The sequence below is a fragment of the Schistocerca nitens genome, chromosome 8 (genome assembly GCF_023898315.1).
Source record: "Schistocerca nitens isolate TAMUIC-IGC-003100 chromosome 8, iqSchNite1.1, whole genome shotgun sequence".
Classification (NCBI taxonomy): Eukaryota; Metazoa; Arthropoda; class Insecta; order Orthoptera; family Acrididae; genus Schistocerca; species Schistocerca nitens.
Window position 1 is genome coordinate 34,473,030 of NC_064621.1, and position 14,815 is coordinate 34,487,844.

Genomic DNA, 14,815 nt, shown 5'->3' on the forward strand with positions numbered 1-14,815 from the left:
CCCCCACTTGACCACCTCCAAGCCTCCCTATTGGTCGGTCAGGTCATAAGATACGCAGTTTGGTAGCATTACCTCATCAGCAACATGTGAGTTTAGCTGCTGATGGTTCAACACGTGAGTTTCAGGGTGGTTCTATCCGTTTATGGGCAACGTGACAGACGCTGCAGCTTACCGCCAGGCAGAAGGCACTGACGAATATAAAGTGAAAAAATAAAAACCAAATTTTTATATTAATAAACCCATTCAGTAATGGCCCCCTACTGTACAATGTAATATAGGTGTCCATTACAGTGAGTACAATGGCCTTGCTACCATGTGAATAGGCAATACGGAGTAGAAAATAGTTTATAGAGGTCTACAATGCCTGTAGATGCCAAATGAATATTATATGTGAGACACACCCTGAATGAGGTCAGACTTCTTTGTACTGACTACAGTTGCAAATAGTTCAGTTGGTAGGAAGTAACTGACTTGATTTGGATGATGTCCTAAACATAATATGCGGCTGGCATCTGCACTGCAGTTACATTACAGTTACACAAACTATTATTCATGAAGTTTGTTGGAGAAAATAGTAACCTTAACAGATTGTAAATAGCCTAAAGTAGGAAGTGAAGAAGAAGAAGAAGAAGAAGATGATGATGATGAAAGAAACAGTTTTTGACATTCTCATATTGGCACTTTTCAAAGACAGAAGAATTGGAGAGTTCGAAAGGCTAGTGGAGAAAATAGGCTCAATGCTCCATGAAAGAAAAGTTAAAGAATTTTATGAAAAAAAATACTGGTATCTGTTCAAAGCCTTGAAATAAAATAACTTTCACCATTGCCTTAATGTATGAAGAGATCTGTGCATTCAATCACATTTCTAGATCATCTGTTATCATCCTTAAAACACATCCGTCATAATCTGTATCAATATTCTGTAGATATTTACTCTCACAGTTCTTACTGTATTTACAAACAATGTAGGAAAATATAGATTTCTACTTTCCATTAAGATAACAGACAGGCACAATCAAAAGTCACTTCCTGCCTGGAGTTTCTAAGGTTTGATTTCACTATACTTTTTATTTATTTTATAGTCACACTGTACAATCAAAATCAAATTGTGAATATTGTACACTGTCAGCTGTATGTGATCTAGAGTGTTGATAATTTTGTGCCTGACAACTAATTGCGCTATTACCAACAACATTTTTCCAGACATTATTTTCTGTTGCTGGTGATTCCCACTGTCCCATGCGCACAACACAAGAACCATAAATGCCATGTTACTTTTAATCAACAACAAATGCAGAACCCATTTTGAAAAACTATGTCTGAATGGGTTACACCAATTTGAATTTAAACAGTAAGCACATTATAAATACCTCATTTGTACAACGAATACAAAAGGCATGTATTTCTTTTCCAGTGTCTTTCATAGTCCAGTGCAGTGGTAAACAGATAACAAGTGACTTTGTGTCAGGTACAGTCAGTACTTCAGTTCATGCTAAATCTGTGTTGTGGGATTGGGACTGCAACTTTCACTGCTTTAATTAAGACCAGATTTTCTTCACCACAGACATGTTGAAAATATTTAATCACTAGTAAGCTACTGGACACAAAGTATTGCACACTATATGCAGTGACATTACCAGAATGTGAATAGTAAATAGTTTCTTATAAAATGCATTTTAACCATCAGCTGTTTATTTGTTCCATTAATCATCTACTGGTTTCAGTTATGAACCACTGGGTACAACACATTAGTTAAAAGCATCCCTTATTCATTTGATGCTGAATAATATCAAAACTACCCAGTGAAATTACACAAACACCTCACACAATTTATCTTAAAATAGTAAAGTCCTATCTCATGTCAAAGAGATAGATGTCTGACATTGATCCCATTTCCTCCATTAGCATTTTGCACACTCCAATTCAAGCAAAACATTCTTCTGTCTTTGAAAAGTACAATTATTAGAACAAAAAAAGCTGTTATGTCTGTCTATTTGACATGGCATATGACTGTCAGTATTTTACAATAAATTATGTCAGGTTTTTGAAAAATTTCACTGAATAATTTCCATATTATTCAGCTTCAACCAAATGTGGGATACTTTTAACTAATCTGTTGCGCCCTACATCCTGGATGATGGTTAACAACCAAAACCGGTAGATGACTAATGGAACAAATAACCAGCTGATGGCCAAAATGCATTTTATAAAATACTTAATGGCTGAACCTCATATTATGCAAATATAACCAGTTTCTGTTTGAGTGACAATGACCAAATTGGTTCAATGTCAATAGCAAATATATAAAATAACTTGCAGAAAAAATATTTAGGTTATGAATTAACAATGAATTATAGGGCAGCAACCTCTTATTTTAAGGGCAAAATGCCAATATGTATTTACATTGCCAAGCTAATAAATTCTTGCACTGAAAGGGGACAAGAGAAGGAGTTCGAAGCTTGGCTGTACTCATTTTTTAATTTTTAAAAATTTATTTATTTTTTATTCTTCATAACTTACAGTCAGCAAGTCCTCTTTAAAAACCACTTAAACGATGCCTTGTTTAGCAACTGAGAATTACCATTACCAAAATTAAGTCAATGATCCTTATAAAAATGCTGATCTAGCACAGAAGCACAAACACAAGCACACGCACACACGTGTGTGCCCATACACACACGTCCCCCCCCCCCTCCCCCCGCCGCACAAACATGCACACACATACACCACCACTACCACCACAACTCCTACTACCACTACCATCAACAGAAGCAGCAGCAGCATGTATTACTTATCAAGTGTAATATATACTATGTACAGGAGACAAACCTAATATCTTGTATTTTAGAATTATTCATTATTGAAGGAGTGTCAACAACCAGCAGCAGAAAATCAGCACTAGCAGCTTTGTTTTGTGCTCGAGATACACCTTCTTTTTCAATTTCATCCGCTACTTCTTGTCTCAGACCAGCTGTGTCTGCTAGGATCATTGGGTATCCACCAACGTCAATTGTCAGTTCTAGCACATCACGTGTTGTTCCTGCCACAGGAGATACTATGGCAGCTTGACGTTTACCTGTATGTAAGGAAAAATCACACTGCCAATATAAAATGACTTCTGCCAGAGTATTTTTACATCTACATTTATAAACTGCAAATCACAGAGAAGTGCATGGCAGAGGATACTTTGCAATGCATCACTTATTAGGACATCTTCCTGTTCCATTTGCATATGGAGTGCAGTTTAAGGTTGCAATAGTAAGATTACAATGTCTTTGGAGCTCTTTGGATTATGAAACTTCCTGGTACATTAAAACTGTGTGCCAGACGGAGACTCGATCTCGGGACCTTTGCCTTTTGTGGGCAAGTGCTCTATCGAGTGAGTTATCCAAGCATGATTCATGACCCATCCTAACAGCCCCAATTTTCATATGAGCACACACTCTGCTGCAAAGCGAAAATTTTATTCTGGAAACATCCCCCAGGCTGTGGCTAAGCCATGTCTCTGCAACATCATTTCTTGCAGGAGTGCTAGTCCTACAAGTTGCGCGGGAGAGCCTCTGTGAAGTTTGGAAGGTATGAGACGAGGTACTGGCCGAATTGGGGCAGTGAAGATGGGTCGTGAGTCGTGCTTAGGTAGCTCATTCGGTAGAGCACTTGCCCGCAAAAGGCAAAGGTCCCGAGTTCGAGTCTCCGTCCGGCGCACAGTTTTAATCTGCCATGAAGTTTCATATCAGTGCACACTCCACTGCACAGTGAAAATTTGATTCTTTTGGTTATATTTAGCAGAGATGGAGGTAGAACGATGAGTGGACTAATATGCGATGATTTGAAGTTAGAAAAGTAACCCCTGTGCTAAGTAAATGAAAGGATAAAACAGTTTTGTTTATTAATCATTTGCCATCAGAAATAAGATTTATGCCTAATAAAAAGTTTTGATTTCACTGTCATTTTCTAAAAGTTTTATGGTTGTGACCTTTAATGTACTAATGAGTAATACAGTACATGGCGGTTCAATTTCTTCTCCCCTATGCCGATACATTATAATTGGCGACAAGTAATGAGGACAATCTTCACTGAAGAAGAATGCATGGAAGAACAAAGTGAAACCAAAATATTAAAATGAAAGTGGTGGTTAAGAGACTGATGCTTTTGATTATGATGATGATCTATGGCTGAGGGTGCACTGTTGAATGACTTGTAGGAACCAGCGTAATGAACCTTGCAGCTGGACTGAGGTGTTCAGTGAACTTGCTAAACGAAAAGAGAGAATAGATTTACATTACATGTTGAACAACTGCAGCAATCACAATAATGCTATGGAGCAGTTTTCAACATTGCAGGGCATGCTACACTAGGCAGCCATAGCAACTGAAGATACCAGAAATGAAATGCTGCAAGAAGCAATGTCGTAGTTTTGCCTACAATTGCTGCAGTACAATGTTTGTGACTAACAGCTGTATATTTGAGTATGAAATAACATGTGAAGATTCTGGTCAAACTGAGTGTCGACTGTTAGATTTGTATTATTGCAAATTATCCTTATGGGCAAAACAGCAATGTATTTACCAAGATAAAAAGGGCCAGGATTACAGCAAATTGGAGGAAGGGGACAAATCTAAGAATTCAGGATTTTAGGACAGTAATAAAATCAGAGAGAGGGGAGATCAACTATAGGAAGACATGACTAGTAGTGATGTGAAATTACAAAATAAAATTACTGCCTAAATTACTTTAATAATGAGAGGAAAGAAAGAACACTAGGCATGATAGCTAAGAGAGAAGGAAGTGCAGGAGACATAATGGACAAAAGAGAAGGAAAAATGGGAGATACAATGAGTAAAAGACAAAGAACAACTTAAAAGAAATTCTACAGTCAGTATTTCATAAGCCAGAAAAGCATGTAGCTGAATTTGAGGGGTTAGGAACAAACAACTGAGACAAGAATTTCCAAATTGGCAACTTGGGAGCAGGGCTAGAAAACCAAGATGAAACAGTCGCAGCAATGGAGCAGGAAATCCAAGTGAGTGCAGATTTATCTTTAAAAGAACCATGAGAAGATATAACGTGAATATACAAGAAGTGTGTAGTGATGTCACCAAAATGAAGAAGACAGTAGTAGAAACATGCAAGATATGTGATGGACTCTATAACCAAATGGAAACGGCAAGGAATGAAATTGCCAAGAACAATAACAAGACAGAAGAAGCTACACAAGAATGTATGAAAAAGGAGTTACAGGCAGGTTTGTGTTGCATACACAATGGAACAATGCTTCTACAGTGTCATGACTCTCGCTTAAGGTGCACTGACAAATTTGATATAAAAGTCTCAATCCACACTGTCTCACTTTTGGCAAACTTCAAAGGAGGATTGCTAACTGGTTGGACACAAGAGGAAAAGGTCAGTTTTGTATCAAGGGAGTTATTGGCAGACAAGCAGCACAAATTCATAGGAACTACAGTATAAAGCAACACAGATTTTGAGGTGGTATTCCTGAAAGAATATGGACAGATTGAAATAAAGTTGAAATTAATATGTGGATCAAAATGCCAGGGAGAGAATGTAGGCAAAGGTTATGCACACCAAAGACAGAAGGATAAAACCAGAACAAGATTACAAAGAAGAAGGAGACAAAAGATCCACAATCATATCAACTATATGAAATGTATAAAAAGAAGAAAAGACCCAATATTTTTTATGGTGTGAAAAGGAACAGGATAAAGAAGAAAAGAGCAAACTGCGAGCTTTGCAAAGTACTGGTAACAGCCAGAATTCAGTGATGGTTAAAATACTTTATGGGCACGAGCAACTTTATTAGCTTTTGAGGTGATATTTGCAATGAAAAATGATAGCAGTGCTAGATCAAACAGTATTGAGTGTGAAGAAAGTAGTGTGAGAGGGATGCACATGTGTAGGATTAAGCAGACAAACAGAAAGCAGATGCTTAGGTGTTGTAAGCTTTTATTTCCTGCACTTGACACATAAAGAGCTGCCAGCATCAGTGGAAGCAAAAAGCGAATAATATACTGGACCGACACAGCACAGGTGTGTCTCCTTGTCAAATGCAGCAAGTCTTCCCAGGGTTAGATGTCAACTCTGCGCAAACTAGAAGCGAGTCTGCTTGCTTCCCACCCCTGCAGCAGTTGTGGACAACTGAGTTGCACCAACAAGTGCAACACTACGCTTGTGGAGGGTGGAGGGGTGGAGTAGTTGATTTGTGTTGGAGTGTTAACCCTATTCCATTGAATTAACACCAGCAGGCAGTGTTGATCAACAAGAGCAGTACCATGGGCCCTTATGTGCACTTACCCCGTCCCAACAGACAACCGGGCATAACAGTTTACAAATAAGAAAAGAGATTCTATGTGTGTGATAGTGAGATATAAAGTGGTTTTCAATTTTATACTGCTGATTTTTTAAATTTTTCAGTGGACAATTAAAATAATAGTGTTAATACAGGGTGTGTGAAAATAAAAATATAGACAAATGAGAAAGGGACAAAACTATAAGGGGAAAAACATTGGGACAGAATTTAATTATTACTTAGATTCAGTATTATCCATTTCTAAAGGTATGATAACTTAGTAACTTCAGCACCATACTCATACAACACGAGTTATTAACAAAGTAATATCGATATCAAACTTTATTAATTAATTCCAATTTCCTTCTGGTTTGTTTCCTTCAGGAACAGCATGCTCCATGACTGTATTAATGAGATCCAAGATAAAAGTTTAATTTTTTGTTATCTGTGATGTCAATGTGGTGCCACATCAAATTTTATTTGTGATGAGCGATCATGACTTGGAAATAACTGCACTAAAGATTGCTACGCAGTAGCTGAAATCAATCTGCAATAAACTGATTAAAAATTTATGACCATTACTGCCCTTCCTCCTATCTTGAATACTGATGTTATTAGCTGCTACAATTTCTTGATGAAGGGACTCTGACATGTAGGTACTATGTTGATCTGCTTGATGCAGTTGTTTATATACATTCATTAAGGTATTATCTGATAAATGAGAGTATTTGAATGATGGATGAATGTCATAATGATGATGTAATAGTGGTGTATGAGTCAAGGCAGGCAATTAACAGTTTGTTCTATACTATCTTGTTTGATCTATATTTTTCTGACCTAAGGGTTTTCTTTTTTTTCTCATTGTTTCCCAAAGCTTTAAAGTATGTTAAGGTGGTAAGGTTACTGGGTCTTTCGATTATGTTTGCTGGGCTGAAGGTAGTATCTGCATCTACATCTACACACATACTCTGCAAGTCACCCACCACATGGTGCATGGCAGAGGGTACCTTGTACCACTACTAGTCATTTCCTTACCTGTTCCATTCACAAACAGAGCATGGAAAGTGGAATAATGTGAAATTGACTGAAGTCAGAAAAGTAGCCAGAGTGCTAAGTACGTGGAAAGGAGAAAAACAGGTGTGTTTATTAACCATTTGTCATCAGAAATAAAGTGTTCTGTCAAATAAAATGTAATGATTTAACTGTTGTCTGATCTTTAAAGAAGTAATGTGTGAAGTGGCACATGATGGTTCAGTACCTACTGCTCTCACATCGATATCCTACCTTGTCTTGTCTTCATGGTCCCTTCAGAAGTGATATGGAGTGGGTTGTAGTATATTCATAGATTTCTTACTGAATACTGGTTTCTGAAACTTATTAAGAAGGTAATCATCTTGATGTTAAAGCTCTTTTGTCTGTATTTGCCTTAATAATAACATATGTTTTTAACTTGTTATGGCTTCTTACCACATGGTGTGGTTTTCCTTCAGTATTACACTTTTATAGTGTCTGTTTTTCTTTACAGTTTGTCACCTGCAAAGTTTCTTTCTTTGTCATCTTCTTCATTGCAAAGTTCAGTGCTTGAGTTGTCACTGTCACTGTCTATCATCCATGATAACAAGATCTTGTTATCATAGCTGATAGACAGTGACAGTGACAACTCAAGCACTGAACTTTGCAATGAAGAAGATGACAAAGAAAGAAACTTTGCAGGTGACAAACTGTAAAGAAAAACAGACACTATAAAAGTGTAATACTGAAGGAAAACCACACCATGTGGTAAGAAGCCATAACAATAATTAAAAAAAAACCACTGATGATGATGCTGCAACTGCAGTGAAACATATCTGGGACAAAAACAAAATAGTGTTTTGCTAAAGGTGGACCCCACTCACAGGATATTTGGCATATATCTTAAGGTGTTCATAAGTTAAGTTTGGGGTTTTCAGTATGTCTGTGACACTCTCCCGTGGATTAAACAAAGCTGCCACTATTTATGCTGTCATAGTTTGTATACAGTATTGAAATACAACACAAGTAAGCAGTTATAACAGGCTATGCTTTATATGTCAGCATACTGTATAGATCCACATTAGCTCCATTATATTGTAGAAATTAATGAAAACTGTGAAGTCAGAATATTTTATATGCACCTAAAAGAAAGAGAAAAGATCAAGTGACTTTCACTCACTATATCAAGCAACACCCCCCATGAACCATGGACCTTGCCATTGGTGGGGATGCTTGCGTGCCTCAGAAATACAGATAACCGTACCATAGGTGCAACCACAACAGAGGGGTATCTATTGAGAGGCCAGACAATCGTGTGGTTCCTGAAGAGGGGCAGCAGCCTTTCCAGCAGTTGCAGGGGCAACAGTCTGGATAATTGACTGATCTGGCCTTGTAATACTGACCAAAACGGCCTTGCTGTGCTGGTACTGCGAACGGCTGAAAGTAAGGGGAAACTACAGCCATAATTTTTCCCGAGGGCATGCAGCTTTATTTTATCATTAAATGATGATGGCGTCAGCTTGTGTAAAATATTCCAGAGGTAAAATAGTCCCCATTCGGATCTCCGGGCGGGGACTACTCAGGAGGATGCTGTTATAAGGAGAAAGAAAACTGGCATTCTATGGATCGGAGCTTGGAATGTCAGATCCCTTAATCGGGCAGGTAGGTTAGGAAATTTAAAAAGGGAAATGGATAGGTTAAAGTTAGATATAGTGGTAAATAGTGAAGTTCGGTGGCAGGAGGAACAAGACTTTTGGTCAGGTGAATACAGGTTTATAAATACAAAATCAAATAGGGGTAATGCAGGAGTAGGTTTAATAATGAATAGGAAAACAGGAATGCAGGTAAGCTACTACAAACAGCATAGTGAATGCATTAATGTGCCCAAGATAGATACGAAGCCCACGCCTACCACAATAGTACAAGTTTATATGCCAACTAGCTCCGCAGATGACAAAGAGATTGATGAATAGTGAAGGGAGACAAAAATTTAATAGCCACGGGTGATTAGAACTCGATAGTGGGAAGTTGCCTGGTCGAATTTTGCACACAGCATAACTTAATCATAGCTAACACTTGGTTCAAGAATCATAAAAGAACGTTGTATACATGGAAGAAGCCTGGAGATACTGACAGGTTTCAGATAGATTATATAATGGTAAGACAGAGATTCAGGAATCAGGTTTCAAATTGTAAGACATTTCCAGGGGCAGATGTAGACTCTGACCACAATCTATTGGTTATGAACTGTAGATCAAAACTGAAGAAACTGCAAAAAGGTAGGAATTTGAGGAGATGGGACCTGGATAAACTGAAAAAACCTGAGGTAGTAGAGAGCTTCAGGGAGAGCATTAGGGAACAATTGACAAGAATGGGGGAAAGAAATACAGAAGAAGAAGAATGGGTAGCTTTGAGAGATGAAATAGTGAAGGTAGCAGAGGATCAAGTAGGTAAAAAGACGAGGGCTAATAGAAATCCTTGGGTAACAGAAGAGATATTGAATTTAAATGATGAAAGGAGAAAACATAAAAATGTAGTAAATGAAGCAGGCAAAAAGGAATACAAATGTCACAAAAATGAGATTGACAGGAAGTGCAAAGCGGCTAAGCAGGAATGGCTAGAGGACAACTGTAAGGATATAGAAGCTCATATGACTAGGGGTAAGATAGATACCGCCTACAGGAAAATTAAAGAGACCTTTGGAGAAAAGACAACCACTTGCATGAATATCAAGAGCTCAGATGGAAACTCAGTTCTAAGCAAAGAAGGGAAAGCAGAAAGGTGGAAGGAGTATATACAAGGGCGATGTTCTTGAGGACAATACTATAGAAATGGAAGAGAATGTAGATGAAGATGAAATAGGAGATATGATACTGCGTGAAGAGTTTGACAGAGCACTGAAAGACCTAAGTCGAAACAAGGCCCCAGGAGTAGACAACATTCCGTTAGAACTACTGACAGCCTTGGAAGAGCCAGGCCTAACAAAACTCTACCATATAGTGAGCAAGATGTATGAGACAGGTGAAATACCCTCAGACTTCAAGAAGAATCTAATAATTCCAATCCCAAAGAAATCAGGTGTTGACAGATGTGAAAACTACCGAACTATCAGTTTAATATACCACGGCTGCAAAATACGAACACAAATTATTTACAGACGAATGGAAAACTGGTAGAAGCCGACCTCTGGGAAGATTAGTTTGGATTCCGTAGAAATGAGGCAATACTGACCCTATGACTAATCTTAGAAAATAGATTAAGGAAAGGCAAACCTAAGTTTCATGCATTTGTAGACTTAGAGAAAGCTTTTGACAATACTGACTGGAATACTCTCTTTCAAATTCTGAACATGGTAGGGGTAAAATAAGGTAGCGAAAGGCTATTTACAATTTGTACAGAAACCAGATGGCAGTTATAAGACTCGAGGGGCATGAAAGGGAAGCAGTGGGTGGGACAGGAGTGAGACAGGGTTGTAGCGTATCCCCAATGTTATTCAATCTATATATTGAGCAAGCAGTAAAGGAAACATAAGAAAAATTCAAAGTAGGAATTAAAAGCCATGGAGAAAAAATAAAAACTTTCAGGTTCACCGATGACATTGAAATTCTATCAGAGACAGCAAAGGACCTGGAAGAACAGCGAAACGGAATGGAAGCTCCGCTGCAGAGTGAAAAATCTCATTCTGGAATGGAAATTGTCTTGAAAGGAGGATATAAGATGAACATCAACAAAAGCAAAACGAGGATAATGAAATGTAGTCGAATTAAATCGAGTGATGCTGCGGTAATTAGATTAGGAAATGAGACGCTTGAAGTAGTAAATGAGTTTTGCTATTTGGGGAGCAAAATAACTGATGATGGTCGAAGTAGAGAGGATGAGGATATAAAATGTACACTGGCAATGGCAAGGAAAGCATTTCTGAAGAAGAGAGTATAGATTTAAGTGTCAGGAAGTTGTTTCTGAAAGTATTTGTATGAAGTGTAGCCATGGATGGAAGTGAAACGTGGACGATAAATAGTTTAGACAAGAAGAGAATAGAAGCTTTCGAAATGTTGTGCTACAGAAGAATGCTGAAGATTAGATGGGTAGATCACATAACTAATGAGGAGGTATTGAATAGAATTGGAGAGAAGAGAAATTTGTGGCACAACTTGAGTAAAAGGAGGGATCGGCTGGTAGGGCATATTCTGAGGCATCAAGGGATCACCAATTTAGTATTGGAGGGCAGCGTGGAGGGTAAAAATCGTAGAGGGAGACCAAGAGATGAATACACTAAACAGATTCAGAAGGGTGTAGGTTGCAGTAGGTACTGGGAGATGAAGAAGCTGGCACAGGATAGAGTAGCATAGAAAGCTGCATCAGACCTGTCTCTGGACTGAAGACCACAACAACAACAATAAGCAACAAACAATATTCACTGAAGACAATCACATCTATCTTTTGAGGTTACTTGGCCTTTCTCCATGGGTGTGTGACTAGTGGCACAAATGACTTTCTACAACTGCAGAGTTACTTAAATGGAATTACGATGTGGCTTGTAGCAAGGGGGAGGAAAGATGAAACAAACGAGTACAACACGTAAATTTGACAGCTGTAAGTAGCAGGTAACAGACAGAAATAAAACAAACAGACCTGAAGGAAGGAATGAAAAATGGGTGTACAAGTTTGGTTTTTCATACATTTTCACACCCATCAGATAAAATGATAAGCTTCCTGACATGACATTTGCACATAAATCTGTCTGTTAAATCACTTCAGGCAAATGCTGGGATGGTTCCTTTGAAAGGGCACAGTCAATTTCCTCCCTGAACATTCCTAATCTGAGCTTGTGCTACATCTCTAAAGACCTCATTGTCGACAGGACGTTAAACACCAATCTCCTCCTCCTTCCTCCGGTCTGTTAAATTATGAAAAAAAAGCTTGAAATATAAAATAAATCAGCACCCAGGGCTGGTTTAAGGCCCAAGTGGCACAAGCTGTTGCTTGGGTCGCCAAGCTGTGAGGGGCGTCAGTGGCTCCCTAGCACAAGATTTGTATAAATGTGTATTACTTGTTATCATGGATGGAGAGTCATCATCAGATGTAGAAGTAATTTTGTGTGTGCCCCAGGGAAGTGTGTTGGGATCCTTGCTGTTCATGTTTTATATTAATGATCTTGCAGACAATATTAATAGTAAAATCAGTCTTTTTGCAGATGATGCAGTTATCTATAATGAATACTGCCTGAAAGAAGCTGCATAAATATTCAGCCAGATTTTGATAAGATTTCAATGTGGTACAGAGATAGCAACTTGCTCTAACTGTTCAGAAATGTCAAAATTTGCACTTCACTTCATTTCACTTCACTTCACTTCACTTCACCAAGTGAAAAGTGTAGTATCCTATCATTACAGCATCAGTGAGTCACTGTTGGAATTGGCCAACTCATACAAATACCTGGCTGTAACACATTGTAGAGATATGAAATGGAATGATCACAAAAGCTCAGTCGTATGTAAAGCAGGTGGTAGACTTTGGTTTACTGGTAGAATGCTAGGAAAGTGTAATCAGTCCACAAAGGAGACTGCTTACAAATCACTCGTGCGATCAGTTCTAGAATGCTGCTCAAGTGTGTGGGACCCATACCAGATAGGACTAACAGGGGATATTGAACTTATACAGAGAAAGGTAGCACAAATGGTCACAGGTTTGCTTAATCTGTGGGAGGATGTCACATAGATACTGAAGGAACTGAAATGGAAGACTCTTGAAGATAGATGTAAACTGTCCTGAGAAAGTCTATTGGCAAAGTTTCAAGAACCAGCTTTAAATGATTACTTTAGGAATATACTACAACCCCCTGCATAACACTCACACAGGGATCATGAGGATTAGATTACTGCATGCACAGGGCATTCAAACAATCATTCTTCCCACACTCCATATGTGAATGGAACAGGAAGAAACTCTAATAACTGTTACAATGGGATGTACCCTCTGCACACATCTCATGGTGGTTTGCAGAGTACAGATGTATATGCAGATGTAGCAGCAAAAACTGACACAGGTGAAAGTGTATAAGAGAAAAAGGGGAGGGGGGTGCCACATCATACAACAGCATGGTATGGCATGAGTATAACCTCAAGTTTGTTCCATATTTTGTTCAACAATCAATAATGCATAAAAATCTTATTAATAATTTACAGAACTACATGAAAAAAAGTATATCAGAATTAATCAGTTTGCAAGCAAAAGGCAGCACAGAAGTCTTGAGAAATGCTATAGTTATACTTAGAAGTTATTAAGTATAACCAATGCATGATGGACTTGTTCGTGTCATGAAGATCACAGGCAAAACTTGAGTAGAACTTTACTTGTTACACATTTATTGGTCTTTATTACAAAGCTACAAAAATGATGTTCATATTTGTTTCCTGTACTTATTTATGTGAGAATTTAGTCGATTTATCAAAATTAATAACTGATAAAATGAGGAAATAAAATAAACAGTTCATCTATGGAGTTTCTGTCATTTATGTGCACAAAACTATAGTACAAATAAACTTCATTGTTATTTTGGTCAGTGACAACTTCACAAAAGGTGTCCTACTTATATAGTCGTAAATCAGCAACTTCTTCATTTCTTTCATTTACCACTGCTCTTGTATTTAATTCTGAAAGTCAGGTACAAAATTTTACATGGAGACAGAAAAAGCTCTACAGGAAAACTGTGGATTCCCATAATGACACAGGGGTATGGCAAGGACGCAGAAAAATATACTTCTCTATTGGGGTAATACATGTAGATACAAATTCACAACAATGTCTTCAATAAAAGGGCAAGGTTTTGAACATGCCTGGCATACACAGGATGTTGGCCTACTGTGCCTATACCACATGTAATTACTATATTCTTGTACTAGTCTACTGTTAAACTATGAAACTGAAAGTAAAAACAAACACTCACAAATAATATTAAGTAAACTGCTCTTGCCAGCATTAGGTGCACCGACAATAGCTGTGTGAACTCCAGACCTCAGAATTTCTCCTCTACGGTTGTCAGACAAGTGTTCCTACAACCAGTTAATTAAAAAATTATAACAACATAATATTTTATTACTAATTCATGATGGGGGAATTGCATTCCAAATAAAATTATGAGGCAATGCATTCTACTGAATAACAGTTGAAACATGGACCATTAAAACATAATTTCATTCCAGATCATTATGCATTGCTGCATGTTTTTCATGGCACTGAGTGACAGTGGAAACAAAAACAAAAGTAGACATTTTGAAGATCACACAGCTTTTTCCACCCAATCACATGTACAATCGATTTAGTATTTCATATGTTATTATTCAAACACATATTCAAGTATATTGATGTGCATAAGAATGTCAACAGCAAGAGGTTTACTATAGTTGTGGAGCAGAGCACACATTCTCTGATTAGCTTACACTGCATAGGACATGGGGTGCCTGTAGCACTAGTTTCTTCTTTGTACTGTCATGTCAT

General features: G+C 37.9%; 1 protein-coding gene across 3 annotated transcripts in view; it reads right to left on the reverse strand.

Moving 5' to 3' along the window:
* LOC126198961 (tRNA modification GTPase GTPBP3, mitochondrial) overlaps positions 1-14,815 on the reverse strand; it is a 145,501-nt gene that overhangs the window by 42,313 nt on the left and 88,373 nt on the right. For all 3 annotated transcript variants that reach the window (XM_049935611.1, XM_049935610.1, XM_049935609.1), the window contains exons 5-6: positions 14,265-14,370; positions 2,830-3,076 (exon numbers count right to left, since the gene is read on the reverse strand). In XM_049935611.1, coding sequence (XP_049791568.1) covers positions 2,830-3,076; positions 14,265-14,370 — 353 coding nt within the window. The remainder of the gene's footprint in view (positions 1-2,829; positions 3,077-14,264; positions 14,371-14,815) is intronic.